Source organism: Haliotis cracherodii, unplaced genomic scaffold (assembly GCF_022045235.1).
Source record: "Haliotis cracherodii isolate W230 unplaced genomic scaffold, xgHalCrac1.p SCAF_3, whole genome shotgun sequence".
Lineage (NCBI taxonomy): Eukaryota > Metazoa > Mollusca > Gastropoda > Lepetellida > Haliotidae > Haliotis > Haliotis cracherodii.
This window is the reverse complement of record NW_027266286.1, coordinates 37,663,683-37,691,031: the sequence shown is the minus strand read 5'-3', so window position 1 is coordinate 37,691,031 and position 27,349 is coordinate 37,663,683. Positions and strand designations below refer to the sequence as shown.

General features: G+C 40.4%; 1 protein-coding gene across 3 annotated transcripts in view; it reads left to right on the top strand.

Annotated features, from left to right (window-relative positions):
- The window catches only part of LOC139474317 (single-minded homolog 2-like), an 80,394-nt gene extending 53,630 nt beyond the window's left edge, over positions 1 to 26,764 (top strand). For all 3 annotated transcript variants that reach the window (XM_071257282.1, XM_071257281.1, XM_071257283.1), the window contains exons 4-11: positions 8,710 to 8,789; positions 12,727 to 12,816; positions 13,274 to 13,382; positions 20,307 to 20,392; positions 21,234 to 21,433; positions 21,671 to 21,777; positions 24,195 to 24,342; positions 24,866 to 26,764. In XM_071257282.1, coding sequence (XP_071113383.1) covers positions 8,710 to 8,789; positions 12,727 to 12,816; positions 13,274 to 13,382; positions 20,307 to 20,392; positions 21,234 to 21,433; positions 21,671 to 21,777; positions 24,195 to 24,342; positions 24,866 to 26,177 — 2,132 coding nt within the window. In that variant the 3' untranslated portion in view covers positions 26,178 to 26,764. The remainder of the gene's footprint in view (positions 1 to 8,709; positions 8,790 to 12,726; positions 12,817 to 13,273; positions 13,383 to 20,306; positions 20,393 to 21,233; positions 21,434 to 21,670; positions 21,778 to 24,194; positions 24,343 to 24,865) is intronic.
- Positions 26,765 to 27,349: the final 585 nt, after the last annotated feature.

Here is a 27,349-nt window from a genome sequence, read left to right as displayed (position 1 = left end):
GAAAGTATGTGTGTCCAATATAAAACTATGTTCAAGCAGTGATAAGCACTGTGGAAAGTACTAATTTATAGCTAGAAAGTGAAAGTCTATATGTCCAATATAGAACTATGTTCAAGCAGTGATAAGCACTGTGGGAAGTACTAATTTATAGCTAGAAAGTGAAAGTCTATGTGGCTAATATAAAACTATGTTCAAGCAGTGATAAGCACTGTGGGAAGTACTAATTTATAGCTAGAAAGTGAAAGTCTATGTGGCTAATATAAAACTATGTTCAAGCAGTGATAAGCACTGTGGGGAGTACTAATTTATAGCTAGAAAGTGAAAGTCTATGTGGCTAATATAAAACTATGTTCAAGCAGTGATAAGCACTGTGGGAAGAACTAATTTATAGCTAGAAAGTGAAAGTCTAAGTGGCTAATATAAAACTATGTTCAAGCAGTGATAAGCACTGTGGGAAGTACTAATTTATAGCTAGAAAGTGAAAGTCTATGTGGCTAATATAAAACTATGTTCAAGCAGTGATAAGCACTGTGGGAAGTACTAATTTATAGCTAGAAAGTGAAAGTCTATGTGGCTAATATAAAACTATGTTCAAGCAGTGATAAGCACTGTGGGAAGTACTGATTTATAGCTAGAAAGTGAAAGTCTATGTGGCTAATATAAAACTATGTTCAAGCAGTGATAAGCACTGTGGGAAGAATTAATTTATAGCTAGAAAGTGAAAGTATGTGTGTCCAATATAAAACTATGTTCAAGCAGTGATAAGCACTGTGGGAAGTACTAATTTATAGCTAGAAAGTGAAAGTCTATATGTCCAATATAGAACTATGTTCAAGCAGTGATAAGCACTGTGGGAAGTACTAATTTATAGCTAGAAAGTGAAAGTCTATGTGGCTAATATAAAACTATGTTCAAGCAGTGATAAGCACTGTGGGAAGAATTAATTTATAGCTAGAAAGTGAAAGTCTATGTGGCTAATATAAAACTATGTTCAAGCAGTGATAAGCACTGTGGGGAGTACTAATTTATAGCTAGAAAGTGAAAGTCTATGTGGCTAATATAAAACTATGTTCAAGCAGTGATAAGCACTGTGGGAAGTACTAATTTATAGCTAGAAAGTGAAAGTCTAAGTGGCTAATATAGAACTATGTTCAAGCAGTGATAAGCACTGTGGGAAGTACTAATTTATAGCTAGAAAGTGAAAGTCTATGTGGCTAATATAAAACTATGTTCAAGCAGTGATAAGCACTGTGGGAAGTACTAATTTATAGCTAGAAAGTGAAAGTCTATGTGGCTAATATAAAACTATGTTCAAGCAGTGATAAGCACTGTGGGAAGTACTGATTTATAGCTAGAAAGTGAAAGTCTATGTGGCTAATATAAAACTATGTTCAAGCAGTGATAAGCACTGTGGGAAGTACTAATGTTTACAGAGGCAGTGAAGGCAATGTGTTCAATATATAACTGTGCTTGAGTAGTGATCTGAATACTGAGACACAACGCCACCGTGTATGGAAGTTTTTATCACACAAAGACCGTTTTTGACATTCTGCAACTGAAAGGAGAACCAAGCATTGACTATAAGATCCAGTCATTGCTGACTATAGCAGGCTTAGTTTAACCGTGACATACATTTGAGGTCAAGTTAGACTGTCGCCGGACAGTGGAGGAAAGTGCATGACAGGCGCACTGGGAAGTGATTACTAGTATTTTAGGACATTGTAGGTGACGGCATCAGCTACAGACATGGTTAAAGATAACGAACGACAACGTGGATCTATGTATACGCATACAGTGGTAAGAATTACACGAACATTATGGAAAGTACTCTTTATTTTTTATTTCATTATTCCATATGCTTTTTTGTGATGACATTAAGCCTAGTCCGCAAGAGTAACAGGGTCATTTCCTCGACAGTTGCGTTAATAGTTTGGACGGCCTTTCTTACGCTCCTCATTAGCGCTTTGGGAGCGCGATTAACCGATCCTCCTTTCTTTTAGGGTGGTTAGGCAAGTGTGAAATGTTCCGTCAAACCAAACGATACGGGGGAAATTTATAAACGGTTGCACGAGTTGAAGCCGTCCATTAATAGTGACAAATCGCCCCGAGGCCATTTGTAAATTACACAGCCCTAGGTATGGGGTAATATGGGGCTGATTAATCTTCCGACAGGGATATCGCCTGCTTTGACTTCTTTTATCCCAGGATTTGTATCGATTGAAAGAATGGCCCCTCAGGAGTAAAAGCCTAAACTTCCTTCTCTTTTCGTCACTTAGAGAAAGGTTCTTTTGATGTGATTTTAGTAGAAAAAAATGTGACAATCACTTCGTAGCGAGGATAGCAATGGGTGCATAAATTTCAGGTCAGATTGTGGCGTCGGCAGTAATAGTCCTCGCATGCATCTTTCACAGTAGGACAGAACTTGTCATAGGCTGTATTGCCGTCTCATTCTCATAAAGATTATATAACCTTTGTATTGATAATATTTATTGACAAATAGTAGAAGTGAATTAAAAAGATGGGCATTTTAGCAATTAAGGAAATATTTCCCAACGACGTGGGTAAGGTTTAGTCGACAATTACACACATAACGGGGATACACGCTTCAAAAATAGAAACGCACAGGTAGTGTGTAGTTCATTGAACCTGACTACACAAAATATCCAAAATATCCTACACCACGAGATCTAACTTGGTTGTGGTTCAGGGACATTTGACAGCAAATCGCTACATGAATCAGATTCTTCAACCTCACCTTCTTCCAATCATTGACCGCCAGAGGGAGCTGTTTCACCGCACCGCACCGCACCGCACCGCACCGCACCGCACCGCACCCAGCTCGTATCACGGTAGACTACCTTCATAAAGCCAACATCAACGTCCTGGCCGTCGAGACCCATTCGAACACGTCTGGGAGCAACTCGATCGACGTGTACGTCAACGTCAGAACTCGCGACAGAAGCTCCCGCAACTGGCCAACGCGTTACTAGCAGAATGGCGCAGAATTCCGCAGGACGGAATTCGTACACTTATCCAGTCGGTGCCGAGGAGATGCAGAGCCGTGATTGATGCACGGGGCGGTCATACGAGACACTTAGTTCAGCGCAACCTTGTGGCCTTAGGTGACATGACAATGAACAGTTTTCAAAGCCTTTGTACAACGACAACATTTGACTATCGAGCTCCACAATTTCATTGTTGTATCTTTGATATTTAATTACATATATCGATTTTGTGAGGTACAGTAAATTTACTAAAAATCTACCTGTGCATTTAAGAGTGTATGTTACAAGCATTAAAGACAAGGTGGAGATATGTTACATATATTACACAGAAGGTGGAGATATGTTACATACATTACACACAGTGTGGAGATATGTTACATTACACACAATGTGGATATATGTTACATACAGTACACACAACGTGGAGATATGTTACACACATGACACACAATGTGGAGATATGTTACATACAGCACATACAATGTGGAGATATGTTACATACAGTACACACAACGTGGAGATATGTTACACACATGACACACAATGTGGAGATATGTTACATACAGCACATACAATGTGGAGATATGTTACATACAGTACACACAATGTGGAGATATGTTACTTACAGTACACACAATGTGGATATATGTTACATTTCACACAATGTGGAGATATGTTGCATACATTATACACAATGTGGAGTTATGTCACACACTTTACACACAATGTGGAGATATGTTACATACTGTACACACAATGTGGAGATGTATTACATTACACACAATGTGAAGATATGTTACATACATTACACACAACGTGGAGATATGTTGCATACATTATACACAATGTGGAATTATGTCACACACTTTACACACAATGTGGAGACATGTTACATACTGTACACACAATGTGGAGATATGTTACTTACATTACACACAATGTGGAGATATGTTACATTTCACACAATGTGGAGATATGTTGCATATATTATACACAATGTGGAGATATGTTATATACTGTATACACAGTGTGGAGATATGTTACATACTGTACACACAATATGGAGATATGTTACATTACACACAATGTGGAGATATGTTACAGAACTAACAATGTGGATATATACAGTACACTCAATATGTCACATACTTTACACACGATGTGGAGATATATAATATTTCACACAATGTGGAGATATGTTACATACATTACACACAATGTGGAGATATATTACCTTACACACAATGTGGAGATATGTTACATACATTACACAATGTGGAAATATTTTAAATTACACACAATGTGGAGATATGTTACATACATTTTACATTACACAGAATGTGGAGATATGTTACAGAACTAACAATGTGGATATATACAGTACACTCAATATGTTACATACATTTTACATTACACAGAATGTGGAGATATGTTACAGAACTAACAATGTGGATATATACAGTACACTCAATATGTTACATACTTTACACACAATGTGGAGATGTATTACATTACACACAATGTGAAGATATGTTACATACATTACACACAACGTGGAGATATGTCACATACAGTACACAATGTGGAGATATTTTACATTACACATAATGTGGAGATATGTTACTATCATTACACATAATGTGGAGATATGTTACATTACACACAATGTGACGAGATGTTACATACATTACACACAATGTGGAGATATGCTTCATACATTATACACAATATGGAGTTCTGTTACATACGTTACACACAGAGTGGAGATATGTTACATACTGTACACACAATGTGGAGATAGGTTATATATATTACTCACAATGTGGAGATATGTTGCATACATTACACACAATGTGGAGATATGTTACATACATTACACACAATGTGGAGACATGTTATATACATTACTCACAATGTGGAGATATGTTACTATCATTACACATAATGTGGAGATATGTTACATTACACACAATGTGACGAGATGTTACATACATTACACACAATGTGGATATATGCTTCATACATTATACACAATATGGAGTTCTGTTACATACGTTACACACAATGTGGAGATATGTTACATACTGTACACACAATGTGGAGATGTGTTATATACATTACTCACAATGTGGAGATATGTTGCATACATTACACACAATGTGGAGATATGTTACATACTGTATACACAATATGGAGATATGATACATACATTACACACAAAGCAATGTTGAGATATGTTACTTACAGTACACACAATGTTGAAATATGTTACATTACACACAATGTTGAGATATGTTACACACTGTACACACAATGTGGAGATATGTTACATTAACACAATGTGGAGATATATTACATTCCACATTATGGGAAGATATGTTACATACAGTACAGATAATGTGGAGATATGTTACATACATTACAGACAGTGTGGAGATATGTAACATACATTACACACATTGTGGGGTTACGAAGAATGGGGATATGATACAGATAGATATGACACAGATATTACCCACAGTGTTCAGTGAGGTGAGGTGAAATGGTGTTTAACGTCGCGTCCAAGATTATTTTACTCATATAGCGTCGTGTGTGTGTGTGTGTGTGTGTGTGTGTGTGTGTGTGTGTGTGTGTGTGTGTGTGTGTGTGTGTGTGTGTGTGTGTGTACTAGTCCGGACTGATGACGATTGTAGTGCTAGCTCATTGAGATACCATGCCGCAGTTTAACATGAATACCCTACTCAGACACTGTTAACGGACTCCGAGCCGACCAGTCCTTGTTTTCCCCCTTACTGCCGAGCGCCAAACAAGGTAACAACAAGTACCATCTTTTAACGTCTTTTGGTATGACGCGGCCAGGGATCGAACCCCGCACCTCCCGCTCTCCGGGCGGACGCTCTACCACTAGACCACGGAGGCGGTCCACAAAGTGGGGATACAATGCACACTTTACATACAATGTGGGGATGTAAAGATGATATTACACATGGGTTGAGGAATTATACACACTTTCCCCATCACCCAGAGACACACAAGTGAAAAAGTTGGCTTATTGCACCAAGTAAAGTAAATACATGAAAAGAGTGGCACATACATCTCTCTGTAGCTGTAATCCGGAGAAATATACAGACGAACTGCGACATATTTATTGAATAAGATCTCCAGTGATCTCCTGTTTCCCCTTTTATCATTTAAAATAACAACGTATCTTCATATACATATGTATATCCAATGACTGCAGTCTCCTGGCGTGTGGTATCTGGGACTTTATCTGTAACTTGTTCCCTTTTCTCAAAGAGAAAGCATCTCCTCCCCCGCCCTTCAGCAATGTACAGATGACAGATACGACAGTCACGGCTGTAGGCCCCCCTCAAGAGGAGATGGAATCTAAGCAGCTACCCCGAGTTCTTCCTCTATCCCTCCTGTAAGACAATAGACCAGATGGACAGACGATAACCTTCAACAACCGAACGATAAATCGTGTTGTGAATTTCAGGGTTTCGTTTGGTCGATAACGCCATCTTTCAGCGTCTCAACCGATATCGTATAGGTTAGAACCTCGATCTAGTTTGTGTCGAGACGTTTAAGGATACGTTGTACACAAAGTAAATACGACAGTCTGTATAAAGAGGTTTCTGTGGTCATGCCAGAGATATTGAATCGGTCCATCTTTATATTGTCTATTGAATAGGGCGTGTATTTCAGTCTGAAAGGTATGAGGATGTTATTATGTTTGGGCATGTATGCATTTGTGTCTGGCGGAAAGACTATAATGGCCATTATTTGACAGGAAGGTTCATGTTTAGTACATGGTCGTCCTAGTCTGTTAAATGAAGGGTTCTGGTTGCCATCTGCACCCACCGTGTATCTAGTGACACTGACTACATCTGCACCCACCGTGTGTCTAGTGACACTGACTACATCTGCACCCACCGTGTGTCTAGTGACACTGACTACATCTGCACCCACCGTGTGTCTAGTGACACTGACTACATCTGCACCCACCGTGTGTCTAGTGACACTGACTACATCTGCACCCACCGTGTGTCTAGTGACACTGACTACATCTGCACCCACCGTGTCTAGTGACACTGACTACATCTGCACCCACCGTGTGTCTAGTGACACTGACTACATCTGCACCCACCGTCTGTCTAATGACACGGACTACATCTGTACCCACCGTGTGTCTAATGACACTGACTACATCTGCACCCACCGTGTGTCTAATGGCACTGACTACATCTGCACCCACCGTGTGTCTAGTGACACTGACTACATCTGCACCCACCGTGTATCTAATGACACTGACTACATCTGCACCAACCGTGTGTCAAGTGACACTGACTACATCTGCACCCACCGTGTATCTGATGACACTGACTACATCTGCACCCACCGTGTGTCTAGTGACACTGACTTCATCTGCACCCACCGTGTATCTAATGACACTGACTACATCTACACCCACCGTGTGTCTAGTGACACTGACTACATCTGCACCCACCGTGTATCTAGTGACACTGACTGCATCTGCACCCACCGTGTATCTAGTGACACTGACTACATCCGCACCCACCGTGTATCTAGCGACACTGACTACATCTGCACCCACCGTGTGTCTAATGACACTGACTACATCTGCACCCACCATGTATCTAGTGACACTGACTACATCTGCACACACACACACACACACACACACACACACACACACACACACACACACACACACACACACACACACACGTGTGACTACATCTGCAGAACTTGGTATGGGATGGTAGCAGCAGTATGATGGAAATACTTAAAGAAGCGTTATACTACTGTTGGGGGTGTTCGCTTAAGTACATGGTAGAGCCATATGCAGGAGTGAGACATTCATCCGTTTGAGATAGCCTGCTTCTGGCGACCCGGTGTGTTCACGGTGGTGGTTATCTAGATTTACCCACATCTCCGCTGTGATCGGCTTAGCGACAAAACTGATTTATTGCACTTTTTGTTAGTTTGTATATACATATTGTAATGATATCCATTTGAATCCAACAGCGCTATCAGAATGAAAGCTGCTAACTAAACTGTCATCTAAGAAGCTACAGTCTAGTGTAAACTGTGGGATAACATGGCGGTCATAACTCACAACTGAGTTCCAACGGTTTCACCCAAATTTGTCAACAGTTTGTTGTAATCTGTAGCGAGATAGAGGGGTTATTTCATTGTCATGAAGGTGATACTCGGCGTTGTATACACTGGAGACTACTTCCAGCACTTGGCGTGCACTGTGTGGAAGTTCATCAGAGTAGGAACTTCATAGAGTTGATGCCAAACTGTATGACCGTCGGAGTCTGGTTGTTACTCTGCTCACACTCCAGCGAAAATACACAAAGCTTATTCTTATGTCTTTAATCAGACAATTTGTTGTCATTTTGTTGCAATAAATGTGCCCAAGAAGCTATATTTAAATACTAACAACACCCATCTTTTGCATTCCTTCATGTAGTTTCCCAAGTTATATCTGCCAAGGAATTATTGTCGTGCCCCGCGGACTATGGAAATATTGACACCATTGTCCCCTACATACGGAAATCATGAGAGTATTTTGTACATGTCAATGCGGATATGAAGATTATGGTTGGTGAAATTGTAGAATGAATGTAAAAATGCGACAAATCTGCATGACAGCTTGTTACTGTTTGTTTTGTAGGTCTTGGGGATGCTTGGGGCATGCGATCACCCCCTCACCGAACGGCTCTGGAGAAAGAGCTTGGCTCCCACCTCCTGCAGGTAATACAAGCTGCCATGATGTATATAACCAATGTATTCCATACCCACATACTCCACGTAATACACGTTGTCTTGATGTGTCTACATATATTCCATACCCCCATACTCCACGTAATACACGTTGTTCGGATGTATACACATATATGCCAACAGACTCCACGTAATACACGGTGTCCTGATGTATACACATATATTGCATACCCACATACTCCACGTAATACCCGTTGTCCTGATGTATATATACATATATTCCATACCCACATACTTCACGTTTTACACGTTGTCCTGATGTATACACATATATTCCCACAAACTCCACGTAATACACGTTGTCCTGATGTATACACATATATTCCCACAAACTCCACGTAATACACATTGTCCTGATGTATACACACATATTCCCACAAACTCCACGTAATACACGTTGTCCTGATGTATACACATATATTCCCACAAACTCCACGTAATACACGTTGTCCTGATGTATACACATATATTCCCACAAACTCCACGTAATACACGTTGTCCTGATGTATACACACATATTCCCACAAACTCCACGTAATACGCGTTGTCCTGATGTATACACATATATTCCCACAGACTCCACGTAATACACGTTGTCCTGATGTATACACACATATTCCCACAAACTCCACGTAATACACGTTGTCCTGATGTATACACACATATTCCCACAAACTCCACGTAATACGCGTTGTCCTGATGTATACACATATATTCCCACAGACTCCACGTAATACACGTTGTCCGGATCTGTACACATATATTCCATACCCACAGACTCCACGTTATACACGTTGTCCGGGTGTGTACACATATATTCCATACCCACAAACTCCACGTAATACACGTTGTCCTGATGTGTCTACATATATTCTATACCCACATACTCCACGTAATACACGTTGTCCTGATGTATACACATATATTCCATACCCACATACTCCACGTAATACACGTTGTCCGGATGTGTACACATATATTACATACCCGTCTTAACTGTCACTACATCCCCTGTCTTCACTGTCACTACATCCCCTGTCTTCACTGTCACTACATCCCCTGTCTTATCTGTCACTACATCCCCTGTCTTATCTGTCACTATATCCCATGTCTTCACTGTCACTACATCCCCTGTCTTATCTGTCACTATACCCCCCTGTCTTCACTGTCACTACATGCCCTTTCTTATCTGACACTTTATCCCATGTCTTCACTTGTCACTACATCCCCTTTCTTATCTGTCACTATACCCCCCTCTCTTCACTGTCACTACATCCCCTGTCTTATCTGTCACTATACCCCCATGTCTTCACTGTCACTACATCCCCTTTCTTATCTGTCACTATATCCCCTGTCTTCATTGTCACTACATGCCCTGTCTTCACTGTCACTGCATCCCCCTGTCTTCATTGTCACTATACCCCCTGTCTTCATTGTCACTACATCCCCTTTCTTCACTGTCACTACATCCCCCTGTCTTCATTGTCACTATACCCCCTGTCTTAACTGTCACTACATCCCCTTTCTTCACTGTCACTACATCCCCCTGTCTTCATTGTCACTACATCCCCCTGTCTTCACTGTCACTACATCCCTTGTCTTCACTGTCACTACATCCCCCTGTCTTCACTGTCACTACATCCCCCTGTCTTCATTGTCACTACATCCCCCTGTCTTCACTGTCACTACATCCCCCTGTCTTCACTGTCACTACATCCCCCTGTCTTCATTGTCACTACATCCCCCTGTCTTCACTGTCACTACATACCCCTGTCTTCACTGTCACTACATCCCCCTGTCTTCACTTTCACTACATCCCCCTGTCTTCACTTTCACTACATCCCCCTGTCTTAACTGTCACTACATCCCCCCGTCTTCACTGTCACTACATCCCCCTTTCTTCACTGTCACTACATCCCCTGTCTTCACTGTCACTACATCCCCTGTCTTATCTGTCACTACATCCCCTGTCTTCACTGTCACTACATCCCCTGTCTTATCTGTCACTATATCCCATGTCTTCACTGTCACTACATTCCCTGTCTTCATTGTCACTACATCCCCCTGTCTTCACTGTCACTACATCCCCCTGTCTTCACTGTCACTGCATCCCCTTTCTTCACTGTCACTACATCCCCTGTCTTATCTGTCACTATATCCCATGTCTTCACTGTAAATACATTCCCTCTCTTATCTGTCACTATACACCCCTGTCTTCACTGTCACTACATCCCCCTTTCTTCACTGTCACTACATCCCCTGTCTTATCTGTCACTACATCCCATGTCTTCACTGTAAATACATTCCCTTTCTTATCTGTCACTATACCCCCCTGTCTTCACTGTCACTACATGCCCGCTCACATTATATACATGGTGGAAGGGTGCCGTTCAGATTGATGTAACTGGCAGTCAATACCTAGAACACGTAAGGAGATACAGTTACTTGTACATTAAATACATATATAAATAAACTGTTTGACGTTCTGTTTGACACATCTGATGTTCAGTGTATTCGTTGTGTTTTGTCAGAAAAATGTTCTACGTCTTCCAGCGTAAGCAATTCAAAGCATCATTTTGATTCAATTTACAATACTGTCTGAGCTATTTGTGAAATTGGTTTAAACCTCTTTTGAAGCTCTACGAATGGCTAAATTTCCCTCAACAAATATTGACAGTGGTACAACACTTATTTTATTCAATTTAAATCATATCTGTCGCCTGGTACTTGCCGTTTTTGTATCCAACCCCGTTACCGCTAATAACTTTTAAAATGAATTTGATGAACTGTCGTGCTCGGAAAAGCCATAGCATAGAGAGAGATGACAACTTTAAAATTCCGATTAACTATAAACAGCAACGTTAAACCAGTAATTTTATGCACAGACACGCCATGGATGTCGCTGTTAAACATGCCCACTTTTTTCTCTTTGCCTCCGGCAAAATTACACGGGCGGGAGAGCGGATTTGTAGAATATCCTTTATATGTGTACATTAAGATAAAGAATTGTAGGGACCCATATAGTTGATAACTGAACAGACGATAGCAGGACTGTCTGTCAAAGTGAAGGATTATTTTGCCTAGCGCATCAACATTTACGGTAATTCGGCCCTAGACGTTTCAAATGTAGGAAAATTCGCGGGAGAGTCTGTTTGTTTTCCTCTTTCTCTCTGATAACATTAATCACTGTCGGATGAGGAATTCCGACTTTTGTAATGACCCCTGGTTGAGCTACAACAAGATCGCCTCTCAATACGTCACCCGGTTTTATCGTCTGCTCCCAAACCTCTCGCGCGCGTGACTCGGCATACTTCTCACTTGTACAATGGCAAATTACCGACATTTCAAATTATGTATTCATGAGAGCCCAGCTCAGTATTTGTTGTTCCACACTGCCGGGATCCTGCCATCGATCTCCCCGCGCCGCGCTCAGCTGTAGTCCTAGTGTCTTCAGTCAGCACTGGGCGGAGCATGACGCACTCCAACTTCTCTCACACACACAGAAACAGTCATACATAAATCGTATATGAATAAATACGAAACACATAGTGAACCTATATTTCAGTGACTAACTGAATGTTGTTTTACTCGATACCAAGCGATATTTCTGCGATATCACTGCTTCCTGTTAAATACTCGAGCCAGTGTCAGGCAAACCAGTGACAGTGCAAGAGCAAACGATCCGCTGTTACGTGTGATGGCACACAGTTATGTCATACATCGAGACTACCTGGTCCCTTCTTTTGGCAACTCTTACATGACGCATGTTGTCCTATCTAACTATATAATTAATAGGTAACTCTACCCCACAACCATGGTTAAGGTAAAATGTATGTTAAGTTAAGTCACATGAACGCCATGTAGTGCAAGTTGTTCTTCTTATTCTTATTCTCATTGTTGTTATCAGACATTGGATGGCTTTATATTTGTGGTGGCGCCAGACGGGAAGATCATGTACATTTCGGAGACGGCATCGGTGCACCTCGGACTCTCCCAGGTAGGGTGAGCAGAGAAAGACGACTTAAATATTTACGAAAAATGAAGATGAACTTCCTTCAGCAATTAATACAAGGGATATTAAAAACGTCCACCAAGAAACTATTTTCTTAATTTTTAGACTATTTGAAATACACCTAACTATCAGTAGATATTGCAGTGAGCGTCTTGTAAAAGAAGAGCCAGCCGTGGTCATAGGACAATTGGTTCTCAACGGTCAAGTTCAATGTGGTTACACATTCAGTGTTGGTCTCATCCATGAACAACGCTATACATGTGATGCCTTTATTGTGACCCGACGAAAAACGTGATTTTGGTATGTCTTTTATTTGTACGGCGAACTTACAATCTGACTGTATGTACTATTTTCAAGTCAGTTTTATGTTGGCCAAAGAAATCCCCATCTTATTGTATGCATGGTAATGATAATTATACTGGTTGTGTTTTTTTCTGTCTAGGTAGAACTGACGGGCAACAGTATATATGAATACATTCACCCAGCGGACCATGATGAGATGACTGCCCTCCTTACCGTCCATCACCCATACCACACGCATATTCTGCAAGGTATGTATATGCCGCAACAATGGACGTGGATATGAGTTGCAAAGCATCAAATCACATTATGTCAAAGTAACAGACATTAGACATGGTCGAGTAAGGTCCGCTTTTCAAACTAAAATTGAGTTTTGCATTGCTTCATTTTTAGTCATAATCAAAACACATTGAATTAGGAATTCGAGAATTATTCATTGTTATGTAATGCTATAACACCAAGGTTAATGACCAAACTGACTCGATATTCTCAAAACACGTCAGTGGCCACGACACATCGTTTTGAAATAGGTCTTCAATCAATATTCGTCACAGCGTTAACCTCTATAGAGTACATGGACCAACTTTTGATGTCGATTTTGTACCGACCGAGATAACCGAAAACCCCTTTATACTTCTTGTGTAACATTGTTTGTCATATGTTGTCACTATTGTGCAAAGTATCTGTGCATCATATTTACAGGAACTCATAGTGCATACACATATGTATATTTACAGGAACTCATAGTGCGCACACATATGTATATTTACAGGAACTCATAGTGCGCACACATATGTATATTTACAGGAACTCATAGTGCACACACATATGTATATTTACAGGAACTCATAGTGCGCACACATATGTATATTTACAGGAACTCATAGTGCATACACATATGTATATTTACAGGAACTCATAGTGCACACGCATATGTATATTTACAGGAACTCATAGTGCATACACATATGTATATTTACAGGAACTCATAGTGCACACACATATGTATATTTACAGGAACTCATAGTGCACACACATATGTATATTTACAGGAACTCATAGTGCACACACATATGTATATTTACAGGAACTCATAGTGCATACACATATGTATATTTACAGGAACTCATAGTGCACACACATATGTATATTTACAGGAACTCATAGTGCACACACATATGTATATTTACAGGAACTCATAGTGCACACACATATGTATATTTACAGGAACTCATAGTGCACACACATATGTATATTTACAGGAACTCATAGTGCATACACATATGTATATTTACAGGAACTCATAGTGCACACACATATGTATATTTACAGGAACTCATAGTGCACACACATATGTATATTTACAGGAACTCATAGTGCACACACATATGTATATTTACAGGAACTCATAGTGCACACACATATGTATATATTCAGGAACTCATAGTGCACACACATATGTATATATTTAGGAACTCAGGAGGCTTGCCGAGATTTTTTGCCACTTTGTGTTGATATATTTGATATCAAAAGACACGAGGGCGAGATTTTATTTATCATCCAATATCATTCTTCCAACATTTTTAATTTGTAGACAGTAATTAGCAATGTCTTCAGTGTAATAAGTACTGCAAACAGCTTCAGTAGCAGAGCCATTAGTGATGTCATTTGATTTGATGGTCTTCAAAGCATTGTGATGTAATTTCATTGCAGCGATATCTACAGTGTAGATATCGCTTAATCTGATCCAAGCGATATCTCCTGTGGGAGCCAGTTTTGGATGATAAATATATATATATATATATATATATATATATGAACTCATAGTGCACACACACACACACACACACACACACACACACACACACACACACACACACACACACACACACACACACACACACACACACACACACACAAATAATAGAGTCCACGTTAGTCCAACATCTTCTACATATCAGTTTCAGACATAGTACTTTCACTGTCTCATGACAGCTCTTCAGTTTAACTGACAATGACATATGAATGACGGCATACTTATGATGACGTCATAAATTTGAACTGTGACGTCATAATGTATTTACACAATCCAGCGACGACACCAAGTAATTTAACAAATGTAGGGTTACATTTGAATTAAAATATACAGTATTTGTAAAGTAGCAGTGTAACATTTACGATTGAAATGACAAATGTATCAATACATTCTAGAGTTCAATTTGGGTGTCATTAATTGGATAAACATTGGTTCTTTTTCCGGTCTCTGCTGCTTGTTACTGGTACACAATTTATAAAACGGAAAAATACTAAGTTTCCCGTTTATGCAATCATCAATGTGTTTGTTGACACTCGAACATCAGGGTCTCTAATCTGCTGTTTGTGTACAGTGACTCTATCTTTTAATTCCATTCACCGAATTAGTTTTCGCCGCATCCCGAACATCTCATATCATATACCACATGATACACTTTCTGTACAAGAATATTTGGATGGACAAAGAATTTGCTTGTGATTTTGGGGTTGCCTGATACTTATTATAATTTTTAATTTATTCAGCCCTTGTTTATTTTATCACTTTGCTGTAGAATTGGGAGGTTGTCCCTTATGACTGGCATGATATCACAGTTTTTAGGATTGAAGGTAGATACAAACGGAATTATTTGATCGCCCACAGATTTTCATTAGGTTTCAAGAGAGTCTTGAACTTTTTAACAACAAACAACAACAAAGTTTAGTATCTTCCTTAACTACAAGGACGTCCAGAAATGGAATTTCGCTCTCGCCAAACTCCATAGTAAATTTTCACGAGTTGAGAGCCAAACTAAAAACAATCGTCTAAGAATCGCTTCCAAGTTTCGCGCACATGTTTGGCGATGGATTCTGACATGGAATCTTGTACCTTCCTGTTACGAATATCCTCTATGTAACCCATCACAAGTGTAGCGTATGTTGGAGCGACTTTCGTTCCCATGGCCGTTCCCTTTCTTTGATGATAGAATTTTCCGTTGAAACAGAAGGTATTATTTTCTGCGACTAATTTCAAAGATTCCATGATGAAGCTTTCCGAAAATTCAGTGTCAATAGCCTCGGGATGTTTTCTTAGCCAAAATTGAACTACTTCCAATCCCAGGTCATGGGGTATGTTAGTATAAAAACTCTTCACATCAAAGGTGGCTAGAGTCGCATCTTTAGGTACGGCATCGGGAAGGTGGGTAAGAAAGTCTACATCGTCTATTACAAAACTCGGTACATGTTTTGTTAGTGGTTTTTAAATGATATCATATATATATATATATATATATATATATATATATATAAAGCTACTACGAAGCCCGGGCAGATGGACATTGCTAGACATCAGCATTGGTATACCTTTTATTGTTCTCGGCGTCGACTTGTATGCGGACTTTGTATATTCAAACAAGCAATATGCATTCGATATAAAACGGAAAGTCCTGTTCACGTTGCTTGAAAAGAAGTTTCAGTAGTTATTATATTATTGTACTCATAACAAAACATTTCCTAATTCCAATGCTGCACATATACAGCACGACCGGACACCAAGAGTGTATGTACATGTACGTAGGTTTTGTCAACATAGGGAGTTGTTGTAAATGTTAAGTAGCAAACTATCCTGTTGTATTTTCTTCCAGTTCATCCCAGGAATATTTCTACAAGTGTCATTTGTCGATTAAATATACTGTTGTTACACAATGTTTTTTGTCATCACAAAAAACTTAAATGAAATCATGGAGCGTGAGTGTGTGTCTTGCAGATGATTACAGATGCATGTTGAAAGTACATGTACTTAAAATATTCAGATATAATGTCAAAGTCGGCGGAAGGCTTTGTAATGGCTGGTCTCACTACAACATACTTGGCTTAATGTATAGGACCCATGAGACCACATGTAGAAGCTAAATATTGTTTTGAGGTGTAGACTATTCACACCCATTACCCAAGATATAACAAGACCAGCATTTATGGTAAATAATGACAACTGTGCTTCAGATAATTACTTTCCATACAACATAAGGACAACAACAATTATTCATAATACAACAAGAGAGATCTATATTTGGAGCACACCAGGACCGGAATTACATGTGGGTATAATAGTCTAACTATGATTGTGATATTTAGTGTGTGTGTGTGTGTGTGTGTGTGTGTGTGTGTGTGTGTGTGTGTGTGTGTGTGTGTGTGTGTGTGTGTGTGTGTGTGTGTTGTGTGTTGTGTGTGTTTTAATTAAATTTTAAGATGTATGAAAAAAAGTTAAGAATTTTCTTCTGAGAAACCACTATGTCCAAACATTGATGTGAAGTCCAGCAACATAAATGGAATTAGATTTGTTATTGGCAATAAAATGAAAAAAACACACAAAATGTAGATTATGTAATGAATTTAATGAGACTGTCAAACACATTGTGAGTGGATGCCCAGCTTTGGCACAGACACAGTATCTTAAGCGACATGATGGGGTGGCTCGATCATTTTATTACCGTTGTCGCCATGCTTGTGGTTATGACACAGAGGTCCATCCATGGTACGACCCGGAATATGTAGAGGGCGTCATGGAAAATGATAAATACAAAATCCTTTGGAATAGGCCCGTATACAGCCTCAGACATATCCATGCCAACAAACCTGATCTTGTCCTTTTTGGTAAATCCAAACAAATCATTTATATTATTGATTTTTCTGTCCCTTTTGACAGTAAGGTGATTGACAAGATTGAGGAAAAACATGGCAAATACGCAGACCTCGCTTTCGAAATGTTACGCTTGCATCCCAAGTGCCAAGTTGTCCGACTCCCCATTGTTCTCGGTGCCTTAGGTTTGGTACTTCCCAATCTGTTGGCTGACATCGGGAGAGTACCCGTGTTTGCTACCAGGAATACAGCCCTTCTGACAATCTGGGCAATGCAGAAGGCTGCAGTGTTGGGGAGTCTTCACATTCTCCGAAAAGTTCTGGGTGGGTTTGACAAGGCAGGCTTCCTGGGAGAAGTCCCATTCGCTGACTGGGCTGCGTGTAGAGGGGGCAAGGGCCCTGAGCTGATGATGGGCTAACCAACCTGACTGTGCCAGGATCACACAAAACCCTCTTTGCTGCAGTTTGTATTTTAATCTGTAAATAATAATAATAATACGCTTGCATCCCAAGTGCCAAGTTGTCCGACTCCCCATTGTTCTCGGTGCCTTAGGTTTTGGTACCTGTTGACTGACATTGGGAGAGTACCCGGGTTTGCTACAAGGCATACAGCCCTGGGAGAAGTCCCATTCGCTGTCTGGACTGCGTGTAGAGGGGGCAAGGGCCCTGAGCTGATGATGAGCCTAACAAGCCTGACTGTGCCAGGATTACCCAAACCCTCTTTGCTGTATTTTTATTTTAATCTGTAAATAATAATAATACGCTTGCATCCCAAGTGCCAAGTTGTCCGACTCCCCATTGTTCTCGGTGCCTTAGGTTTTGGTACCTCCCAATCTGTTGACTGACATTGGGAGAGTACCCGGGTTTGCTACAAGGAATACAGCCCTTCTGATAATATGGGTAATGCGGAAGGCTGCAGTGTTGGGGAGTCTTCACATTCTCCGAATAGTTCTGGGTGGGTTGACTAGGCAGCACTTCCTGGGAGAAGTCCCATTCGCTGTCTGGGCTGCTTGTAGAGGGGGCAAGGGCCCTGAGCTGATGATGAGCCTAACAAGCCTGACTGTGCCAGGATTACCCAAACCCTCTTTGCTGTATTTTTATTTTAATCTGTAAATAATAATAATAATAATAATAATGTTGATGATGATGATGATGATGATGATGATGATGATGATGATGATGATGATGATGATAATTAAAGATGCAAGCAGCAATGGCGGGCTCCAAGTAACACTGCGGACAAACGTCCATGTTCGAATCCTCAAAGGGTTTCCTTGTACCAAATCCGTAACCAATCAAGATATCCTAAATCGGATATTAAGGTTTGATGTGTTATGTATGGAGAGACTTTCCAGAAAGTTTGGAAGCATTTCATGCAGTGGGCTCGGGAGAGATTGCGTTTGAAGACACGTACCCAAAACACACCGTGAAAACCTTGAATCCAAAATAGCTGCCGAACCACGTGACCAATGACCAAAGTCAAAGAGCAAAAAATGAGGTACATATGGCACACTAACTTCATGTAAACTATCAATAGTTTCTGTGGAGAACCTTACAAGATATGATCTGTAAAGAAAAAAATCATTGAAAAAAACGATCAAAATAAAAATCAAAACGGCCGTAACTAAAAAAGATATGCAAAATCGGATATTAAGATTTGATGTGTAATGTATCGAGAGAATTTCCAGAACGTTTGGAAGCATTTCATGCGGTGGGCTCGGAGGAGTTTGCGTTTGAAGACATGTACCTAAAAAACCCTGTGAAAACCTTGAATCCAATATGGCTGCCAAACCACGTGACCAATGACCAGAGACAAAGAGCAAAACATGAGGTGCATATGGCACACTAACCACGTGATCAATGACCAAAGTTTAAAGAACAAAAAGTATCAAGGAACTGAAGCAGCAGATACATGCAAAGCAGGGCAAAATATATCGTCAGAAAATACTTGTTTTTCAGTTATATGCCCTTGGCCTTTCGGCCTACGGTCTTGGAGTTTTTGCGGTCACTAGTAACCAACAGTCTACATACACACGCAAAACTTGAACAAAATCGAGCCAGTGGTTATTTTGCTAGGTCTGGTACAAAAATCGACGGAATAATAAATAATAATAATAATAATAATTAATAATAATTATAATAAATCGAACGATTACAATAGTGCTCCACAGCCTTTCAGCTTGGAGCCTTAATAATATTTCTCAGCTGGAAGGTTAATATTTACATTACCATCTCATCATACCGAGTACCGATTCACTGCTGTGTTAATGGTGGCACATTTCGAACAAAGTCACTTTGGAGATACCACATGTATTACATGTGCTTCAATGTGGGGCACGATCGGCCGATAAACTTTCAGGAGCCAACCTGCCGATTGAACACGGTAACCTACCCAAGGACTCTCCGCGACCAACGTTGCTATCTTCACCTTATTACTCAGGACTTCATACCACTTTCTCTATTGTCCGCCTTGGCTCATCGCTTTATTAAGTGCTGTCAATCAAAGTGACACATGCTCTCTGTTGCAGATATTGAAGTGGAGAGGTCATTTTTTCTGAGGATGAAATGTGTCCTTGCAAAGAGAAACGCTGGTCTCACATCAGGCGGCTATAAGGTATGACACCATGAAACATACTGCCATATTATATCTAGGCGTCTCTGACATCTATGCAAATACTAACTCAGTACTGTTAATTCCAAGTCACTGAAATGAGTTGCAACAAACACACAAATTAAGGTTGGAGACGTGGAACAAACTGTAGACGCCTTACTGCGCCGAGGACGTTCTCGGTATGAAGAGAGTCATAAAACAAACACTTGTGATCTATAATGTTTCAAATTTCTGTATTTCTAGTCAGCATTGTCCACATATGTTATGTATGCTAATATGTAAGTAGAATATATTTACAGATAGTATGCCTGGGTAAGATATATTACGATATGTTTAGTATGGGAGTACATCAGTAGACTAGCAGTGCATATGTCTGGGGCGACCTTCACAATTGTAGGAACGCCGAAAACCCGGGTTCGATTCTCGGCATGACTACAATGTGTGAAGCCCATTTCTGGTGTCCCCGGCCGTGATATTGCTGGAATATTGCTAAAAGCGGCGTAAAATGAAACTCATTCACTCACTCAATTGTAGATACATAGTATCGCTTTAAGAGAATACTCTTCATGTATAACTTAACAGTGGTTCACCAGGCTCATTCAATAGTTCTATTGCTGGAATATTGCTGAGTGCGGCGTTACAAAACAAACAAAGCTCTATTTCTGGATATTTTAATACGTCACCATAGCAATGTCTGCGTGATGCTATGTGGTGAGGCATTTAGTCGTTATAGTAATTGAGATGGATGAAGCAGTTATCTGAGTGCTACATATCTATCACCTAATACCATTTCCCCCTGTAGTGAAGAGGTGATGTCTCTTGAAACCTAACTGACGTGTTGCAGGTGATACACTGTAGCGGCTACTTGAAGATCAAACAGTACACGATGGACATTGCGCCATATGATGGTTGTTACCAGAACGTGGGACTTGTGGCCGTCGGACATTCTCTGCCACCGAGCGCTGTCACTGAAATCAAAATGTTCAACAACATGTTTATGTTCAGGGCCAGTCTTGACCTCAAACTCATCTTCCTGGATGCCAGGTAAGTTGAAACCCCTATCACAGTTTTTCATTTGCATAAGTTGGTGTGATGGTGAATTTTACGTTGTGCATCTGAAGGAAATCGTTTGTGAAACGTCTTACTTTTTTCTAAAGGGTCTTTAAAACTATTTGATATACTTAAATAGTTGATTTGTTTTATCTGGGAACATCTGTCGATGTGCGATATGCTTTATTCCAATTTTTGGACAGAACTACACATTGTCATATGCTATTTCAGAGTAGCTGCCCTAACTGGATATGAACCTCAAGACCTCATAGAAAAGACCCTGTATCACTACATACACGCATGTGACATTCTACATATGAGATATGCTCACCACACCCGTAAGTACCTGACGAAGAGGGCATACATTGTTTACAGAAACCACTTTCATCAACTATTCTTGAAGCTGGCCAGTTACACGCTACTCTCCAAATACGTTCCTTGGTATATCAATGCTATATATTGTAAAAGTAAGTATAGTGAGTGAGTGAGTATTGTTTTACGCCGCTTTTAGCAATATTCCAGCAATATCACGGCGGGGAACACCAGAAATGGGCTTCACACATTGTACCCATGTCGGGAATCGAACCCGGGTCTTCGGCGTGACGAGCGAACGCTTTAACCACTAGGCTACCCGACCGCCCCAAAAGTAAGTATAAGTAAAAGGCACCGTACTTACAAACTATGAGCTCTGATCAATCTGGAAGAATATTAGGCTGACAGAATGTAGCGGGTGGTGGCATGATTACAACTACTGGAGAAGACTATGCAACTTGTTGCAGGTGGAAACAGTGAACACGGGAACATCAGGCTGAGAAATAAGTCTCACCATAAGTAGCGTAGGCGGGACACCCATGCCCATACCATAACTTGTGGCCATAGCTAGGGAAGAAAAGTATGGAGAGCAATCGCGAAAATCCTTCGTGTCATGAATAATAATTCTGACATGAGGAGTACGGTATTAATCAAGAATACTCTCAATGTAAATGCCTAGGTAACTGGCGTAATAATAATGGAATAGCAGTGTCCGAAGTGCGAGCTTTCCAGTTATACAGAACCGAGCACGTAAAACTACAATTAAAGGTCAAGTGTCCCGTGAAGCACCGTACACCTGGGTCCGAATGGCCTTACAGGGGACCAGACCAGCTGTTGTGCTTGTCTCTGTTGCTGGCAAATAAGTATCAACATTTGGAAGTCTCCTAGGCTATTCTAAAGCTTTCATGGAAAGCATGAGTTGAAGCGGAATTGATATTCTTGTGTTGCTTCAGACTATATGTGTGTCAGGTGGGAATGAACAAGCCTTTGCCGTACATTTATTGATAAGTAATTACTTACATGTTTACACACCACAAACCAGGTTATATGAACAGCTACTATATAGTATAGACAAATAGTTTTTTATTGTATGTGTTTATTAAGTTTATCTGAACCGAATCTCAGATCGACCACTGCGGCTTTTTGGTCATATATTAACCACACACAATATCATAAGTTAGGCGCTTCCGTATTAAACGCTGCGATGACAAAACCATCCAGTGTACAGTTTATGATACATATCGCCCTGGTCATAGGTTTATTTACTAGCATAGGGTCATTACTATTATAAATCGTAGCATATGAAGAAAAAAGACAATAAGCACACATAGAAAAAATAAGAATATAATTATCTTAGTGTTTGGGCTAAAATGGTATGTGAGCTTAAGATATGGGTGTAATTTAGTCGATCTTCGATGTCTGTAATTCTAACTGGCACAACTGCTGAATGAAATGTGATGGGACTTTGTGTATCTGCCCATGGCTTATTAAACGTTCAGTTTTGTTCAAGGTACTAAAAAGGGAAATAGTAGCCGTGGATTGTTCGTCATCGCAAAACTAATACATACGACGTCGGCATTCGTGTCAAATATCAGAAAAAGCGATACTCTATTGATACTCCAGCGATACTCTGATTTGAGTCAGATAATAATCAATGTTGTCAGAAATAAATTATGATCTACTATGCAAATTTGCTTCACAATGAGACCCTGAAACTAGGCCACAGCCGCTAATGACGCCTTATATCCCCAATTCGAATTAATATCAATTGATATATATTGTCTGGTAGTTTAGTGTGTCAGCCACTCTGTTTAATCATGTTGATGTTAGTGTATGTAATTGAGGTAACCTAAAGACGAATATATCTCACTGGCTTTTCATGCCGCATCTCTGGATGAATAAACTTGACTATCAGGTCCTTTAGACATCTGTTTTCTGTGACAGTGTCTTTGTGCAGTACAGCTTAAACCAAATTAGTTACATAATAACTTAAGACAAATGTAACAGGGTCAAGCGTTTGTAATGGCTTTATTATCTCAGTCTCTACAAGTTTACATACTTGTTTGACTGATTGGGCCTTTCCTATACGTATAGGCCGAATTATATCAAGCACTTGTGTCTGTTTGTTCGAATAATTTTTGAATTCAAAACATGTTAGTATGTCATATATCTATATATCTAGCTACAAATCATTAGGGCTGCTTTCAATTGTGTCTCCTTTATAAAGCACAGTGGTAGGTGATGGTGTCCATTAACCAGGATCTCCCATGTTGCTAAATGTATAATCTTCATTGATCACAAACAGTTTTGTTTGAAACAAAATACATGGGTAACTAAACACTACGTCATCCGTCGTCTCATATATGTGTAAATAGCTAGTAGACATATACTTATCAGTTTTAAATATTATATTACTTTTCATATTTCTGGTTTCCTATTGCAGTGTTACTGAAAGGTCAAGTCACTACCAAGTACTACAGGTTTCTGGCCAAGGATGGCGGCTGGGTATGGATGCAGAGTTACGCCACTATTGTGCACAACAGCCGCTCCTCCCGACCACACTGTATAGTGAGCGTCAACTACGTCCTCAGGTAGGCGCTATGTTGCAACTCTCTAACTTGTAGCGGATATATATATATCATACTGTTTCCCATCTGGAATATTAGAAAAAATTTCCGTGCAAAATCTATCCTAAAACTACCACAGAGAAAGTAAGAAAGTGGGCCTTTTTGACACACCCCAAACTTATTCAAAGACAAAATAAAACGGGGGATCTCAGACTTAAAATCGCATGGTTTGCTTGTGAAAGAATGCCTGTTTGAAGTTTACCACAGACTGTAACGCGTGATGGGAATTAAGATTGGACTGACATGAATTACATCACCGAATGAAAATCGACGTTATCATTAATGGCTCTTGTTGATCCGTTTATATCCGAAGTCATACGCGAGATTTGCGTAGCAGTGCTTAGAATTACAATGAAGTTTAGACAGGGTATTCCCATCAAATCCAGCATTAAATGACAAACTCATCGTAATGAGTGCCGAGGACGTTTCCCAATACTCAATATCAACCGAAGATGAACAATATTGATCATCTCCCTTTCTATTTCAGCGACGTTGTTGCCAAAGATTGGCAAATACAGTTGGAACAAACTTTGTCCACAAAAGAGGTGTCTCCGTATTCCGCCATTGCCGATCGATCACGCAGCAAAGTGCGTCCCTCGCGCAAGTCTCGCCGATCTCCATATCCTCAAGTTACCGAGGCGCAAGATTTCTCTTCTGACTACCAAGAAAGAGCGTTTGATTTCGCACCAGATGCTTCCGTCCCAGTGCAGAACTACCCTGGAGTGATGTATCAGCACCCACATGAAGGTGTGGACCGCTACAGTGCACTTTACACAGCTCCATATGCACACCCAAGCATGACCGTGTACAGAGATGCGGCTTGTGTTTACCCGTATCAGACTCATCAACGGTACATAGACGAGCGCAACCCATATCGGGGTTATGAGGAAAGATACTATCCTGCTAGAGACCCTGCTAACTACCCAGGTTATCTTTCGTCCACCCCATCATCCATGCAGACAATGTCTCGGTTAACGCAAAACGAGTCAAGCCGAGATAGCTCACAAAGCACTGGACAACAAACGACTCAACCCCAGTCTCAGCAGTTTGATTACCGTTCTCCTGGACACGGCTCTAGAAGTAGTTCAAGAGACGCTACCTTTAACCAGTCAGCCGCTCATTACACAGCTCCGTACAGCAATAGGTCTGAATCATCAGCATCAGAAGTTGATGTTGGGAGTGAAGAATATGAAAAACGCCATTCGAGTTCACAGTCTCACCGCACAGATCGACCTAACAACTCCAAGTTTGACTCCTTGATGGATACCACCAATCAAATTGTGAAAGAAGAGTCATATAAACCCCAGGATCAGTCTAACGGTCCATTACAAACATTATCGCCCCCTCAAAGAGAGTCTGTGCAGCAATCAGTTATCATTCGCAGATCATCAAATCAACCATACTCCTCTAGTGAGGTGCGTACAAATGCAAACTCGAGTGATACTTATAATAATACGTCCTACAAGTCTCACACTTCCGGTACCGGGGCAATGCAATCTAAACGTTCTACTTCCGGGACGGAGAGCACTCAATCAAATCTGTTGAACAGTTCTGGTACAACTGATTCCCCTTCCGGGGATAAACTATTGAATATGAGGTTATTGCAGGATAAGTCCTCTATAACCGCTCCGGACTACACTCACTGTTTGAAGGCGGCTGCATGTAGCTATGATAATTACACTCAGGCCAGTATGTATCAAAGTGCTCAGAGACCGTACCCGGTTGTGCCCCAGGCTGGGTACACCAGTGTTATTGTAGAACCACAACAGTACCATATGGCCAATGGATATGTGCATTGATGACTCACCGAGGTGATCAGCGATCCCTTCGGGCTTCCTATTCAGTATTTAAGGCACTAGAAGGCTCATGTAAAAGCAAACTTGCAATTATTTCATGATTCAGGGAATATGTCTATACGCAGAGACTTATGTGAATGTGATTATCGTACTGTATTATGTATTTGTCTGACATTGCACACAGCTACATTCATAGGACATACATATACAGCAAACACAGCGTGTCTCATTATTGCTCCATCATCTGTAATACATGGGCAGCCAACTATCAGCAGTAAACAGAAATGTAAAATCTCAACTTGAAAAGGTGCTATGACTTCATAGTATGTGCTTAATATCACACGCAGAAACCTTTATATATGAAGTTAACATATATTCAACTTAAGTTATTTGGTGCCTTGTTTTTGACAATTGGTTGGCACGTTAGATGTACGTGCAGCACGCCGCTGGTGTAGACGGATGTGCCTGTGAATGTCGTTACATATGAACCGTCTCTGATATTTCTCATCAATGTTCTTTATTCATTTGCATAATGTCAGAAACATTGTCTGATCTTTGTCATGTTTGAATATAATTGTAAACATGATTGTGTCCCATTAAAAACCTCTAGGTTTTTTTTGTCAAATAAACATGTGTTATTGTTGAGATGTCGTCGCATTCTTTATGGATTATAACGTCACCACAAAACATCCGCGGGCCTCATGGGGTGTGTTCTATTTGGCTGAATTGTTAGTCACAAAAATCTCTAAGCGACAAATGACATTTTTTTTTATATTTGTTAGTGGCGGTACAGTGCGGAGTAGCACCCCAGTGAAACATGTTCAAATCTTTGGAGAAGCTCAGTGAGGGCAATATCGATTCATATGATAATCCGCATCACTGAGCATCAATTTGGCAAACTGTGTTGCTGCAACCGCCACATGTCTGTCCCTGACAAGGGACACTATTGGCGGTACACGTGTAGCCGGGACAACTAGCGGCGAGTTAACTATAGGCGGAACAGCTTTCAGCTCGACAACTTTTTGCGGGACAACTATAGGCGGGACAGCTTTTAGCTCGACAACTATTTGCGGGACAACTATAGGCGGGACAGCTTTTAGCTCGACAACTATTTGCGGGACAAATATAGGCGAGACAACTACAAAAATAGCCTACAAAGATATAGGCTCAACAAC